Source organism: Pagrus major, chromosome 1, assembly GCF_040436345.1.
Source record: "Pagrus major chromosome 1, Pma_NU_1.0".
Taxonomy (NCBI): Eukaryota; Metazoa; Chordata; class Actinopteri; order Spariformes; family Sparidae; genus Pagrus; species Pagrus major.
The window spans coordinates 17118375-17133630 of NC_133215.1; the positions used below are offsets into that span (position 1 = coordinate 17118375).

Below are 15256 nucleotides of genomic sequence, written 5' to 3' on the forward strand. Positions count from 1 at the left end.
GAGCAAGTAGAAGGATAATTCATGTGCAAAAATTGGTGATAATCATCACAAATTACAAATATAAACACAAAAATAAATGTGCCCTAGCTCTATTAATGCTTGCACTGATTGTTTTTATTTCTTTTTGGTGCAATGTAATGTTCGCAAGGCTCTTTCATTTTTATTTATAGGTCCTGTGTGCAGTACTTCGGGGACAGCTGTGTCTAACCCATTTTACTGTCACTTTCTATCACATGCTTGACAGTAACCTTCATATTTGTCTTTCAGTGCATGTCCTGTGTGTGTGCACATTTTGCACAAAAAAGAAAGGGGGGAATCAGTGCAAGCATGAATAGAGGGCACATTTATTTTTGTGTTTATATTTGTAATTTGTGAATTTGTGATGATTACTAAAAAATTTTGCACATAAATTAGCCTTCTACTTGCGCAATTATATAGTTAAATAAAATAAAAGAGCCTTGCGTCAATTACATTGCACCAAAAAGAAAGAAAAAAATCAGTGCAAGCATGAGTAGAGGGCACATTTATTTTTGCACTTATATTTGTAATTAATGATTGTTATGTTTAGTGGCCACAGTATTGGGAGGAAGGGGTGAGGAATATTCAGTTGGTCACAATCTGCAACCACATCACTAGATGTCCCCAAGTCCTGCACACAGGACATATATAATAAAAATAAAAGAGCTTTGCGTACATTACATTGCACCAGAAAGAAAGAAAAACAATCAGTGCAAGCATGAATAGAGCTAGGGCACATTTATTATTTTTTTTATATATGTAATTTGTGATTTTCATTTTTAGTGGCCGTCACATCCAGTGATGTGGTTGCAGATTGTGACCAACTGAATATTCCTCACCTCTTCCTCCCAATGCTGTGGCCACTAAAAATCACAATCACAAGGCTCTTTTATGTATTTAACTATATTATTGAGCACGTAGAAGGCTAATTTATGTGCAAAATTGTTTTATAATCATCACAAATTACAAATATAAACACAAAAATAAAAGTGCCCTCAATTCACGCTTGCACTGATCCCCTCCCCCTTCTTTTTTGTGCAAAATGTGCACACACACAGGAGATGCACAGAAAGACAAATATGAAGGTTACTGTCAAGCATGTGATAGAAAGCGACAGTAAAATGGGTTAGACACAGCTAGGGAGAATACAATAAATTACATAAAATTGACACTAGAAGGCGTTACAAAATCTTCTTACACAACCAGTTATAAAAGGGTTTTCCGGGCAAGTTTTCTTGACAGCCTTGAAAAAGCTCAAACTCTCCGGTGAATATATCAACAGCGACTTATATCACATGTGTTAGCTGTAGTTTTGTACCACAGAGTCAGAGAGCTCTGGGCTCAGACAGGAGCGCTGTGACCTGGCCTTCTCCTCCAGATAACTTCTCTGCGTCTCTTCCGTAGTTATGAAACTTTCGAGCGCTGGGTTTTGTAACCGAGTCGTTCTGGCCAATCACAGCGCGACTTCTCTGCTCACGTGACGCTATTTTTTACGTAACACACGGGTGGCTGTGAGAAAGTCGCTCCGCTATACCGTGCTGGACCGCTAAAAGGCAGCTATCGAAATGTATAGACACGCCAACAGAAGAAAACCTTCTCCGCCATAACATTTTATTTTTTCTCACCATGTCGCTCCAGCAGCAAGTGGAGGACGCGGCGGAGGAGAGGAGCGGCTTCTTCATCGGCGTTGACTCTGACAACGCCTCCGAAGACGAGGACCACCATCAACTCATACTACAGAAAGCTAACGCGTTAGCGTCGGAAAACTGCCTCAAAGAAGCCATTGACTGGTTTTCAGCGGCTATGCGGTACGGCCCTGTGCGACCAGAGCATTTAAGCACTTTCGTGGACTGTATCCTCCGCAACTTCAAGACGAAAACGACAGGGCCACACGCGCTGTCGGACACGGAGGACAACACCGGGGATGATGTGTTCGACTGTCCCAGCTGCCGTAGCTTCATAGGTGAACCTGTGACCCTAGCCTGTGGACACTCGTGTTGTAAAAGGTGTTTACAACGACGGCTGCTGTCCAAATGTAAGCTGTGCAAGGAAGCCGTGACGGGCGAGGAGAAAGTGAATGTAATTCTGTGCGGACTCTTAGAGAAGTGGTTCCCCGAGGAGCTGAAAACGGCCAAAACACTAAATGAGGTGGACGAGCTGTGCAGAAGAAGACGCTTTAAAGAAGCGGTGTCGCTAGCCACCTGCGTTATCCAACGTGGTAAGTGTTGTTGAAATAACCTTACATCCATGCTCAAAGAGGGAGGGAGGTGTGACCTGGAAGTGCGCACGCTCAGTGGGGATGATGGGAATATTATGTGTTATTGAAACGCCACTGAATTAATCCCGTGTTTTAATGATATGAACGTGAAAGTGTGATAGTGTTTGTTTGTTGTCAGTGGATCCTGAGGGGATAAGTAGAGTGAGCTCTACTGACCAACATTTTGAACAAGCATCACTCCCATGTGTCACGCTGCTGAAGATCACCTCCCATTGGCTGTCGTGTGACCTGATGTGTCCTGCTTACGAAAGTCCACAAGCTGCGCATGCGCGCTCGGTGAAAGTTGCATAAGGCAGGTCATGACACCCTGGGACAGGTTTTGTAACTTGTACAAAATTAAAAAAAAAAAAAAAACGTGGGGGAGGGCATTTGTATTTTGTAATCGTGATGGCTGTTACGAGCCACGGTTTCATAAATATGTTAAAACGGGAATGAATGCGCATGTAAGTGGGTCAGTTTAGGAGGCTGGTGGTCCAGATAGACACTCAGCAAGGCAGTGAGTTGGCTTTTGTGATAGACTATTAACGTTATGCAATGTGAGGTACTGGGCTGCTTCTGTGGCAGATGATTCAACGTTATAGTCAACAAGCCACTGACTGAGGAGGTTTTGTGGCTGCGTGTGCAAATCCTTGCATAAGTGAAGTGAAGAGATACGCTACTTTCACCAGTGGCAACAAAGGTCTGATGTGCTCTTGAGCAAAGCACTAAACGTCCAGGTGCTGGGAACATCCTGCACGTTCACTGAGCACATATGAGCATATCAGTACCTAAATACAAACATAAACCATATGATGCATTGTGTGCCTAGTGCAGCCTTCAGACCAGATAGTCTTGTTTTAATCATGCAGGAGAGAACAACTGTCACTTTTTTTTTCCAGTTTTTTCATGCTTTTGTAATTAGAGATGCACAACATATATATTGGAACAATGCATTATCAGACTAATATTAGGAAAATGTATATTACTGTCTGTTTGTATCAGTGAAATTCCAGCTGATAAATTAAGCCAGTAATATGAAAATAAACTGCTATCATTTACAAGCACAGCACTTACAAACTATGATACAGTCGGTGGCTGTTAGCAACCATAAACACAGAGACGAGACGTTCTATACTGTTTTAGATGAAGTAAACACGATTTCAATACTAAGTCCATACATCACAAGGGGACAGAGTAAATTTTACTAGAGCTATAGAATAGTAAATCATCCATCTTTGTTCACTACGCTAAGCCTTTCTTACCTTCAGGTGTGAATAAACTACAGGTAATTAACCTTTTTTTAAATATCAGTTATCTGTGTCAGCTGAAAAAAAATCAATTTAGTGCAACTGTGAATGTGGTACTTAAACAAACTTAATTTATTGTTGTCATAAGCTGGTTATTGGGAGTCCCTATATGCAGCGGTTAAGATTAATTTGTCTCCCTCACCCGGACAAATGTTCTGCTGCTCTGACAGTAAGGCCGGAAAATCATTCTGGAATTTTTACCTGGTTTACGGGAGCTTATGGAAACAGCCATGGTATTTGGGTCAAATGATATAACACACATATGTAACCTTGCTGTATCCCTGTTGACCCCTGTTACTCAAACACTGCCTGCGAGATATCCAGTGACAGACTTAAGCTAGACAACTGTGCCGTCAGAGGCTGAGCGATCCTGACGCTAATGGAACGCCTAACCACAGTTAACCACACGAAGAGCTAGACTGAAATATCTTGTCTCCTCATGTTATGTTTTATGAATTGTCCTTTTTTTCGCTTACTACATACTCATTGGCTCAAGGGCAGATTGACTGACGAAAGGCATTAAGAACGTAACGTGAGAACATAACCTCTCTTTCAGTGCTGAACTAATAATTTAAGTATAATTAATTTCAACGTGGATAAGGGCAATATGCAAATTTCAAGAAGCAGCAATTTTCAGTAAAAGTAAAATGTGTGACAGAACAGCATTAAAATGAAGTACTGCAGTGCGGCACTGATTTCTTGTCTACAAATCTTGTTCTCCAGATGTAAGAAAACATGTTCACAAATGTCACATTGTCATGATTTTGATTTTTTTTTTCAGTGAAAATTAAGATTGTGATGCAAAATGATCATTTTCACTAATCTTGAATCACATTGCAATCATAATATTTGTCAAAATAATCAAAATATGACTTTTTCTATTCATATCGTGCAGCCCATACCTCTTTCCAAAATGAGGTTGCACAATCTGCTGTGTTACTATATTGTGAAACTCAGTTGCCCTCACAAAATCAGTGAATCGAAGCCAACCGGTAACTAATTGGTTACAGGGCATGCAACATAATTGCAATGTCTACACTGCGGTTCAAGCTGGAGGGCCATGCATGTTTGTCATAATCGTCTCTCTCCCCTTGTTTCCTGTCTGCCTCGTTATTGTAGTCTGTCCATTAAAGGTGTAAATGCCAAACTAACCTAAAAAGGAAATTAAAGCCTAAATGAGGATTAAATGGTGTTTCACCCTCTAACGTTGATTAGTCATTGGGTCAAGGATGCAGACGGATGTCACTGCTGCACAGACCACCTGCTCTTGACAGCACTGGCTCTCAGCGCTTCAGACAACCGTAGAGACAGAATGTTCAGATGTTTAGACAAACTACCCGTGGTCCTGTTCACATTAGTATCTGCCATAAATCAGATAAATGAACTCATGTGTCTCAGTGAGAGGTTATAAATTACATGTATTGATGGCATGCCATGTGCTGAAAAACTGTAATTCAGTGAAGAAAGTGAAACTTATTGAACTTGTGATGGAATGCAGGTAAACTTAATCCACTAAGAATCCATTAGTCGGTAACGTCTACAGGATAGGCTGCATCATAGATTGAGACTTGCTCACAACAAATCGACATAGTTGAGTAACGAGATGAATGCCTGACACGATCCACATTGGCATGAATAAAATTGCCAGGTCTAATCCTTCTTATTATTATCATCCAAAATAATTCAGCCATTTCTGAATATGTTCAGAGATGTCTTCTTAATATTCTTTGCTATTGTTTTTAAGTACATGCCAGTGTTTGTAGCTCTTGTGTTGCCTTTAAAGCAAAATACAATAAAATCCACTGATCTCTTGCTGCTAAGTCAGGGTTATGAAACTTGTTTTTCTTTGGCATACATAATTTGTGCATGTCATGCGTTTATGTAATGTATTAACAGAGTTAATGTGCTTTTGAGGTAAACACTAGCTGCCTATGCCTGTGGGAATGGGTATAAGTTTGCCCATTGAATTGTAGACAATTAGATGTAGTCAGTATGGTGTTACTTGCTATTTTTCATGACATTACAATAACCCTTAATTCCATTATATCTGTTTAAACTAAGAAATGCCCTTTTTAGGGAATAATACATTTTCTCCCCCTCTCCATTTCCCCATGTTTCCTGCAGATCCAGAGATGACAACGGTGGCAAGGCTGTCTCGAGCGGAGGCGTACATGGCTCTCAAACAGTACCGTCTGGCTTTGGAGGACACAGAATTTTGTCCCGGTTCCAGATGTTCTGCTGAAGTAGGTCACTCATTTATACTGCAGTAATTTGTCATCCCGTGTTACAGAAATTTTCAGCGTGTGTTCACTATTAGTATCGCTTTCTGATGGAAGGATAAGGATGGTTGGATGGTGGTACTGCCAGTACATTCACTCATCTGCCATAACCTTTGGCATGTGTTCAGACTAATATATTGGTCAGCCAGCCGTTACTTAGAAACGGTTTATTTTAAGACTGCTGCTAAAACCACAGACGGGAAACACCTTGTTTGTTGTTGTCATTGGATTACAGTCACAAGTTAATTGTAGGCCAGTTCACAGGCAGCAGATACATAATCATGTTTATTCATTAATTTGCTTTGATGTAGAATAAAATTGTTATTAAAGTTATTTTGGATGCATGTCGTGGCAGATGGATTTACTGAGTCACCATCAAAGAATACTTTCTTTGTGGAGATCCTGTGGGTTTGTTTGTTTACAGGCATATTTTTAACGACCTTCTTCTCTTTTTATTGTATGAAAGGCCTTGTCTTGGGTTAAATAAGGTACCAAAGAGTATCATGACTAAAGAATGTTTTCTAGACCACAACTGAAAAATGCAGTGATTAAGGTCAGAGCCATTAATGACTGTTACATCAGTAACAGGAGACCGAATGTCTGGTCTGAAGCCTGGGATATTATTAATTTTCTGGTGCAAAGAATATCATGTGCAAGCACTTGAGTAATTGGCAATACATTGATTCATAGAAGGAAAAAATAATGTATTTAGGAAAAGCTGCATCTCTTGCTTGTGTTGAAGTTGTTTATGTGTTCAAAATCCAGTGTTTTCTTAAGATGCATGCATACACACTTAAACACAGGGTCCTTAACATTTCCTTCATACTGTCCTTCCTTTCAGGCTGTGTTTAGGAAAGCTATGGTGCTACATGAGATGGGCCAAGTGGACGAGTCTCTCCAAGTCTTCCTGCAATGCCTGGCCCTGGATGAAGACTTCCCCTGTGCTAAAAGACAAGTGGAAAAGGTGAAAGAATTTAAGAGAAGGGAGTTACGACTAGTATGCTTGCGTGGGATGGGGAAAAAGAGTAAATATTAGCTTCTGTTATCATCTGCTTCATCCGGCTGCTGGGTTAAGGTCACCCAGCCATTATGAACGTATGCTGGAGGAGCTAGCCAACTTGCACTGTTGCTTCATCTCTTTGACTGGATAGTCGTAAACGTTAGGGTCTTTATTGCACAAAGCCATTTGTTCTGTTTTTATAGCTGGCATCTGCTTTTATACTACAGTGACTTAATGGAATCTTCCTCGTTTCCTGGCACGGATCTAAATATTCCACTTAAGCTTTGGTCTAAGTAAACATTTAACTGGAGACAAGGAAGAGGTGCAGTTCTATAACCAGGTATTGCATTGTCTTTAATAGGATTTACATTGTGCATTGTCCTCTGGCACAATCCAGACACATGTTCTACAAACAAACAGTGGTCATATTATTATGCCAATCCATGTTTATGCAAGTCAGTCTATGTAAATTGGGGGAAAAAATTTAGTATTTGCAGATTGTGTGACAGAAATTGGAAGTAAATTTGTCTGAGAAACACACAAACATTTGTCACACACAGCGCTGCATCCATATATTGTGGTTACATATAAGAAATTAAACTGGAACAAAATGAAGTTCATACTTTCTCAGCCATGAAGATAGTCCCTTCTCTCTGTTAGGATCTTGCCATGCAACTGCTGTTGGAAAGTTGAAATTGGATCAGATCTTGTGACTCTATAATAACATTAGTACCACTTTGTAGATGGAACACAGTTTTGTTGTTACATAAGTGACACACAGTTAAGTAATGCAGTTCTCCATATGTTCTCTGAATAACATCTGAGTTTTTTGTCATCCTGGGCTGCTCAAGTTTTGTGTACTCCTCTGAATCATCATTGTATAAGGAAGCATACATAATCACATTAGTCATCTCCAGTCTTCACTTGATATGAAGTGTGTAAAATTGATTGGACCTGTTGTTAAGAGCTGCTCGTTATATTGATAGTGTCTGAATTCGCTGTCTTTCTTATCCTGAAAGAGACACGAGTCAGGCAAGACATCAATCTACAACACTGTGGGAGCCAGACAGCATTCGTCAATAGATTGTCAAATCGAGTTTGTTGAAGCTGTAATCACCCTTAGAATCTCAAAGCCCTTCCCCACTATCCATGAAAAGAAAACAGCAGATTAATGCAATTGAGCATATGCACAAATTAAAAACAAAAATGACTGAAATCCCAACTTTGGTCCAGGGACTCAGCAACACCTTCATCACTCTTACACATGATTTCTTCTAGCAGGACTCTGGGAAATAATGCAAATATAGAGGAAAAGTAAAGATATCTGAAGAGACAGTCTGTCTGATGATGCACTAGAGCGCAAGCTATGAATATGTTTAAAATGACCTGAAGTTCAGAGACACAAGCTTGAACTTGAAAAGATGCTGGTCCCTGCTCCTGTGTCATATACATGAAGTTTAAAACGAGGTTGCGCCTGTGTGTTTAATGTGTTGTTTAAACCCAGTTTTAGCTCACTTCTTTCTCCCTAAATATTAAGTTAATATGATAAGTAGGGACACCAGCATCCAAGTTTGCATCATTTGACAATGCTCATAATCATCTAAATTTTATGTCAGTTGTCTTTGGTGACCTTAACTAACTAAGTGCTTTTCACAGATCCTGTGTGATCTGCTCTCCCCAGCTGATGAGAACGTCAAGGTCGGCCTGAGGGAAACGGCACAGAACACATCGCCTCACTTACGCAGTAAAACCCTGGTGGCCGATGCCCAAGCTCAACCACAGAGCCCGGTCCAAAGACAACACCAGGCCCGCGCCTCCTCGGCACACCACTATCTGGACAATCAGGAGGTATTAGCACACTAAGTGATGATGCTATGTAATTTGTGAATGGATTGATTTAATGCTCTCGTGGCCACGTGTTCATAATCATCATCTTCTTACTCTTTTCTTCTGTCATTATTCAGAGACGATGGGAAAGCCTGGAGCGACCTTGTCTGAGCCGAGCACACTCGCTACGAATGCAGGGCTCCAGCTGTGGTGAAGAGGGGCTGAAGAGAGTTTGTTCTGCTCCTCAGTTGGGAGACCAGGATAAGGGGAGTCTGCTGAAGAGGAAGCTGTCGGTGTCAGACACAGAGCCATGTGTTGTGTACAGTGGAAGTAGCAAGCATAAAAAACAAGGTCAGCTGCTGATCCCACCATTGCTTTGCCCTCTGTTCTTCCCAATGTATCATATTTAAATTATCAAAATAAAAATGTTCTTCTTCTGTTTATATACCAGTAACGTGTATAAGAACTCAAACCAACAGTAGTAATGGTACACTGAACTACAGACTCTTTGTGCCGGGAAATGTACTTCTGTGTTCTGCTGTGTATACCCTACACTAATATTAAACTAGATTATCGTTAGTAAGCATATCCTATGTCTCAACAATGTATATAGTGACCCATATAACAACTGCTTTATGTCAGAGATGTTACGAGAATAATTTGTGAAATGATTTCTTTTTCTGGTTGATTTAAGGTGTGGCACAAAGCTCCAAACATCAGGCTGCCAAAGCTAAAACCTGTAGAAGTGTTCCCGGGGACCTGCTGGACCCCAATGACCTGGAGTGCTCTCTCTGCATGAGGTAACAGACTCAGACTTACCTGAAGGTTTACCTGCCAGCTCACATTGTTCTCTTGTAAATCAGTGAACTTTGAGAATAAATGTTGCATCTGTGTGATCATTTCAGGTTGTTCTATGAGCCTGTGACTACACCGTGTGGCCACACCTTCTGTAAAAGCTGTCTGGAACGCTGCTTGGACCATACGCCCCAGTGTCCCCTCTGTAAAGAGAGCCTGAAAGAGGTGAGAACCAGTCTTGGCATGTATTGAATCTGGATGTTCTTTCTGGGCTAGCATTGTGCTAATAAAATGTGTGTTCCTTGCTTTCTGTTTTAATCATGAACTCATATCCTGCTCTTTCCAGTATCTTGCACGAAGTAAATACATGGTGACGACTGTCTTGGACACTCTAATCAAACAGTATTTAAGTCAGGAGTACGCAGAGAGGACTAAAACTCATGTGGAGGAGACCAGAGAGCTTTCTGAGTGAGTATTTCTGTCTCTGGCCTGGTTGACTCCGATGTTGATCATCAGGAGTTTCTGTGTGCAGAAGGTTCAGAGAGGCTTACAGGGACTAAAATGTTTCTCTCCTTCTGTGCAGCCTGACGAAGAATGTGCCTATCTTTGTGTGTACCATGGCTTACCCCACCGTGCCTTGCCCCCTGCATGTCTTCGAGCCACGTTACCGCCTCATGATTCGCCGCTGCATGGACACGGGAACGCGGCAGTTTGGGATGTGCATTAATGATCCCCAGAAAGGGTAAGCATTCAGGCACAAACACATGGAAATTTGCTCGAATTAGACTTTTCTGCTCATCTAGAAAAGAGGTTCCTAGTCATGAGTTCTAAAATCAAGCAGGAAATGAACTGCTCATAATTATTTCGTGGATCTTCTGATCTCAGGGGGATCACTAGAGAACTGCCAAAACTTAACGGCCTAAAAAATATTGTGTCTTTCTCTGCAGGTTTGTAGATTATGGCTGCATGCTAATCATCAGGAGTGTCCATTTCCTCCCCGATGGACGATCAGTCGTGGATACCATCGGAGGAAAACGCTTCCGGGTCCTGTCTCGAGGAATGAAGGATGGTTACAGTACAGCTGACATTGAACACTTGGAGGATACCAGGGTAAGAACCACAATGACTAACATTTGAATGATATTCTCTACAGTATGCTGTGCTTTTATAGTCATACTCCACCTAAGATCTGTAATTAGATAAGAAACAACCTTTCTAGTCGACAGAAGTTGACTGTGGGGTGTCACTAAAAGAGGAGTCGTCACCTTTTGCCAATTCCTTTTTAGAGGAATGAATCTATGTCGTTTAAGCAATCCAAAATACACTGAAAGCTTAATAAATTGTTTTCTTTAAGGTGGAGGACAGTGATGAGTTCGAGAGACTACAAGAGCTGCATGATGCAGTGTATGAACAGGCCCGCGACTGGTTCCAGAACCTCAAGGTCCGCTTCCACAACCAGATCCTGCAGCATTTTGGAGAAATGCCGGAACGAGAAGATGACATCCAGGTAGACATGTACATCTTTCGCTATTGTAAACATTTTTAAAGAAAATTCCACATCAAATATCAGACAGAGCTGTATGCTGCACTAGCAGGAGTGTAGATGCCTGAGTCAGAGCCAAAGGACTAGAGTAAATATTTGCTTTGAGATTGCATTTTTTAACAATAGAAGTACATTTTTGTTTCCCTTCTGTGGTTCCCTTGTATTTGTGGTCTTATTACACACAAAAATATACATTTGGCTGATATATTGGAGGGTCAAAATGAGTGATTGGCATTGGCCTTATTTGTAGATCAATCTGTGAAAATTCTCGGCAGCATATCGCAGCTGAGCAGACGGTGGAGCAGAGACTGTTGAGAACAACAAGTCATTTGTTTATCTGCCAGCCTCCAGTACAATGTGGTCGTCGCAACGTTTTAAATAACCAGATATGCAGATAAACAAAGATACCAGTCATTTTTTCACAACCCTGATTCCAAAACAGTTGGGATGCTGTGTAAAATGTAAACAAAAAAACAGACTGTGATCATTTGCAAACAAACATAATAACCTTTTATTATTATTATTGTTGTTGTTATTAAAATAATAATAATTATTATTCTGTATCAGATGAGCTCTACAAAAGCAGTCATTTTCGACCAAATAATGCAGGGTTTGAAAGCTGTTATTACTTTGTCTGGCACTGCAACCTGTGAGTCTAAAACTGGATCATCTCATGACACACTTGCCTTTTGGGGAAACCCGCATTACCATGGATTCACCTGCCTCTGAGGTCTTAATACCGGAACTCAGTTATTGTGTGCGCTCAGCTCACAGCTCCAGCTCGCAGCCCGCAGCGCTGAAAAGGATTACAGCCCCGCTCTTAGGACAACCACGGGGCGGAGTCTATTGACAATATAGGCTAAGAGCTTTATGGGTGCTTCACATCTAATCCCACCGGCCCTGTTGCGTCATGAAGAGAATCCCAAACTCTACCACGTGCTCACACACTGAAACAACAAACTATTGGCCGTGATCTTTGGTGGCAGGGTTTTGTAACTTCTGACACAGTAATTCTTTGATTAATATAATCTAAAATGTAGACTGTAGTACAGACGTATTAAACAGGCTCTGTGTTTCAAAGAAACAGCGATTTTTTTTTTTTCTTCTGACACAGACATGCATTCCTCTGACAGATTACCGTGATAGGTAATTCATGAACAATAAAATATAAACACACTTATTTAAAGGTTTTAATTCTGAAGCAGCTGCAGTGCTGCAACAACTGCAGAAATGTTAGTTAAATCTATATTTATTACAGTTTTTTGTTCACAGATTAGTTGGGTGAAAGGAATTCATAACAGCTCTTAAAAAAGAGGGCAGATAGAACAGAGTGCAGAGTCTGATACCGAGACTTTGTTGTGTTATACTATAAATAGACACGATTCAGATTTTATTTCAAATGTTGGCACAGTTTGTTGTTGTGGAAATATTTAAAATGTTTCTATAATTAAAATTACAAAATGTCTGACTCAAAAGTTAAGAATTCTTGTGAGGTGACGATGCACAAAATTTTGTCACATTATCCTGTTCAGAAACCTGCAGGACTCCAAGCTGACCCTCAGATGAACTTAATTTGACTCCTATAATATTATTATTGACAAGGTTTTTAGTTGTGAAATCAAAGGTTTTACACTCTTCCTCCTCTCTTCCAGGCAACTCCTAATGGTCCAGCTTGCTGCTGGTGGCTCCTGGCCGTCCTCCCCATCGACCCACGCTACCAGCTGTCTGTCCTCTCCATGACCACCCTCAAAGAACGCCTGGTGAAGATCCAGCAAATCCTCACATATCTGCAGAGCATCCCCAACAACTAGAGCTTCCTCACCACCACAGACATCCTTTGGACTCAAGCAACCTTGAATCGACATCTCGCCAACTTTTGTTTAGATTGACATCAGATTCCACAAACAAGACCCGTTACAGTTCTTAGTTTTAAGCCTTCGTGAGATCAGAGCAAAGGTGAAACACCCTTGAACTGTGGATCACTGAAACCGGAGATGTGGCTAAACCACCTCAGGGACACGGACATTATTTGTTTGTGACTGTCAAAATTATTTAAAAAAATAAAAAGACAAATGTGACAGCAACTATTCTCATCTGCTCTCTGTTCATTTTCATAGGAGCATTTGTGAAAGACCTAGTGGAAATGAGAGAAGAGCAGCTACAGAGTAGTAAATCTAACGATCACTTTAGAGTGTACCTTCTTTAAGGGTAGTGCTTATGGAGCCGAGGTGAAGAAAGTATTTGAGTTTGTGTTGCATCATCTCTGGTGAGACCAGTGAAAAGGAGTTTTTGTCTCCAGGCTGTAGGATTGATGATGGCATGGGGGACGTTGGAGGTGTTTCTGTGGAACAAAATCCTAAATGCTGAAAGTCCAAAACGTGAAAGCAAGATGTAGTTTAGGGGTGGTGTATGTGTATTAAACACTGATGAAAGTATTAATCGATCTCTTCCGGGCATCACATTTTGTTTTTACTTACTTTTCCCACATGCTTACCACGCACAACTTCCATTGCTGCCTCTTAGTAGTGGCAAAGGACCCTCCTGTTAAACGAATGAGACGCTGTGTGTTTCTTCCCTTCGTTTTCCTGTTACTTCCAAGTTGTCAAGGGAGTTGGGCCATTTTAGCTCTTAGCATTACGTCAGATGAACGCGCATGGCCCTGAAATCTCATCTCGACTTTATGCTTCTCTTCCACTTACAGTTAACTTCTATCTTCCAAAAGAAAATGTCTTTGTCATGGGGATCCTGCTCCTCTAAACCAAAAGATTCAGCTTCCCATTGAATTAACTTAAAACTGAATTAATTTATAAGTTGTATTTGTACATTCTGACCATGTGTTTGTAATGAGAAATTCTAAAGGGGTCTTGCAATATTGTGACAAATCAAAACAAGACAAGAACACCATGTAAACAGCCAGTGGGTTAGCATTATTCTTCATTCAAAGCTGCTCTGTCTGCGCGGAGGAGAGAGGACGGTACCTGCAGTGCTTCGGTCGTTACTGCATTTGCCTTACACCATATTGCATCGTGATTTGAACATGATGCTTTGGCTTGGTTACCATTCCGTTACCATTGTATGAAGTATGTTTTATTGTTTTTTTTGTATTTTTTTCAGTGTATAATTTGTGTAAAGAATTCAGAAGAATTCAAGTCAAGGCTGTTAAATGTAAATCATCTGTAAAAAGGCTTTTTGGATAGATCTTGCTTTTTGCTCAGATGTTATAAGTTATCGATTTGAATAATAAATCAACTTCTTTTTTCAACTTCGGCCTAAGTGTCCACTGTTGATCTGTTTAACAGAAGATGTTGAGCAATCTGTAGCAGCAGAGTGAAGCGTTTACCTCATTTTAAAGCCCTCTCAAAAAATGTATAAAGTATTCCTGATAACATTGAATATTCATGACTTAATAAGTAGCTTGGAAGTGTGACAAAAAAAATCTCTAGGTGTTATGATTGTGGATTTATCAGTTTTGACAAACAAACCACAAACAGATTGCTAAATTCTGATTGGTGCTGGAGAAAACCACACCGTTTTCACCTGGTATCAGAAAGAGATCTGTATCTGGATACATTATCCTCCATGAGTAATTTGAAGCAGCCCCAGACTCCCTTAAAAAATCCCAGAGTTTTGTGGGTTGTTGAGTCAGGGGAAACTTTCAAACTCTGTGAACCAAATCTGTCACAAATTCTATTATATAATTCCTGAAATGAATAAATAAATGGGGCAATAAATATATAACTTAACTTAAATATGAATATATGAATGAGTCAATACAGTTAAATAAAAATGAATATGATATATATAATGTTTATATTTCAAAGAAGAACATTTTTCAACAGGACAACTTTAATTTATTTCAGGGGACTTTTATTTCATAATGACATATTTAATCTTCAGGATTTATTTCACAGGTGCATTTATTTTTTCCCAAAGAATATTTATTTAGTTATGTATATATTTCTTTAATATCAACTAATATTGCATCCATATACACCTACCTAAGATCTAAACACAATGTGAGTGACACCACATCTAGATGTGGTCAGGCAGAGCCGATCATCACATCCATTAACAATGCATTGACAACTTGCACTGAGATGCATTTTTCCTTATCCAGATAACGTGTCCGGATATAGACAGCATTTAAATACCAGGTGTAAATAATGTTAAAAAAAAAAAAAAAAATCAGAATCAGATATCAGAAATACTTTATTGATCCCCGAGGGGAAA

General features: G+C 40.1%; 1 protein-coding gene across 1 annotated transcript; it reads left to right on the forward strand.

The window, feature by feature from the left end:
* The first annotated feature begins 1497 nt into the window (after positions 1 to 1497).
* lonrf1 (LON peptidase N-terminal domain and ring finger 1) lies at positions 1498 to 14288 on the forward strand. Its single transcript, XM_073466871.1, has 12 exons — positions 1498 to 2236; positions 5707 to 5825; positions 6703 to 6825; positions 8518 to 8709; positions 8826 to 9039; positions 9383 to 9488; positions 9594 to 9708; positions 9830 to 9951; positions 10067 to 10225; positions 10431 to 10593; positions 10838 to 10990; positions 12679 to 14288. Exons 1-12 carry the CDS (start codon positions 1645 to 1647, stop codon positions 12835 to 12837), a joined length of 2217 nt encoding a protein of 738 aa, XP_073322972.1. The 5' UTR covers positions 1498 to 1644; the 3' UTR covers positions 12838 to 14288.
* The last annotated feature ends 968 nt before the right edge of the window (positions 14289 to 15256 follow it).

Excerpts from the sequence above, each read along its gene's own strand:
- lonrf1 (XM_073466871.1), top strand. The coding sequence starts at position 1,645 with ATGTCGCTCCAGCAGCAAGTGGAGGACGCGGCGGAGGAGAGGAGCGGC. Across the intron at positions 9,489-9,593 it reads GAGTGCTCTCTCTGCATGAG|GTTGTTCTATGAGCCTGTGA; the intron begins GTAACAGACTCA and ends TGATCATTTCAG. Across the intron at positions 9,709-9,829 it reads GTAAAGAGAGCCTGAAAGAG|TATCTTGCACGAAGTAAATA; the intron begins GTGAGAACCAGT and ends TGCTCTTTCCAG.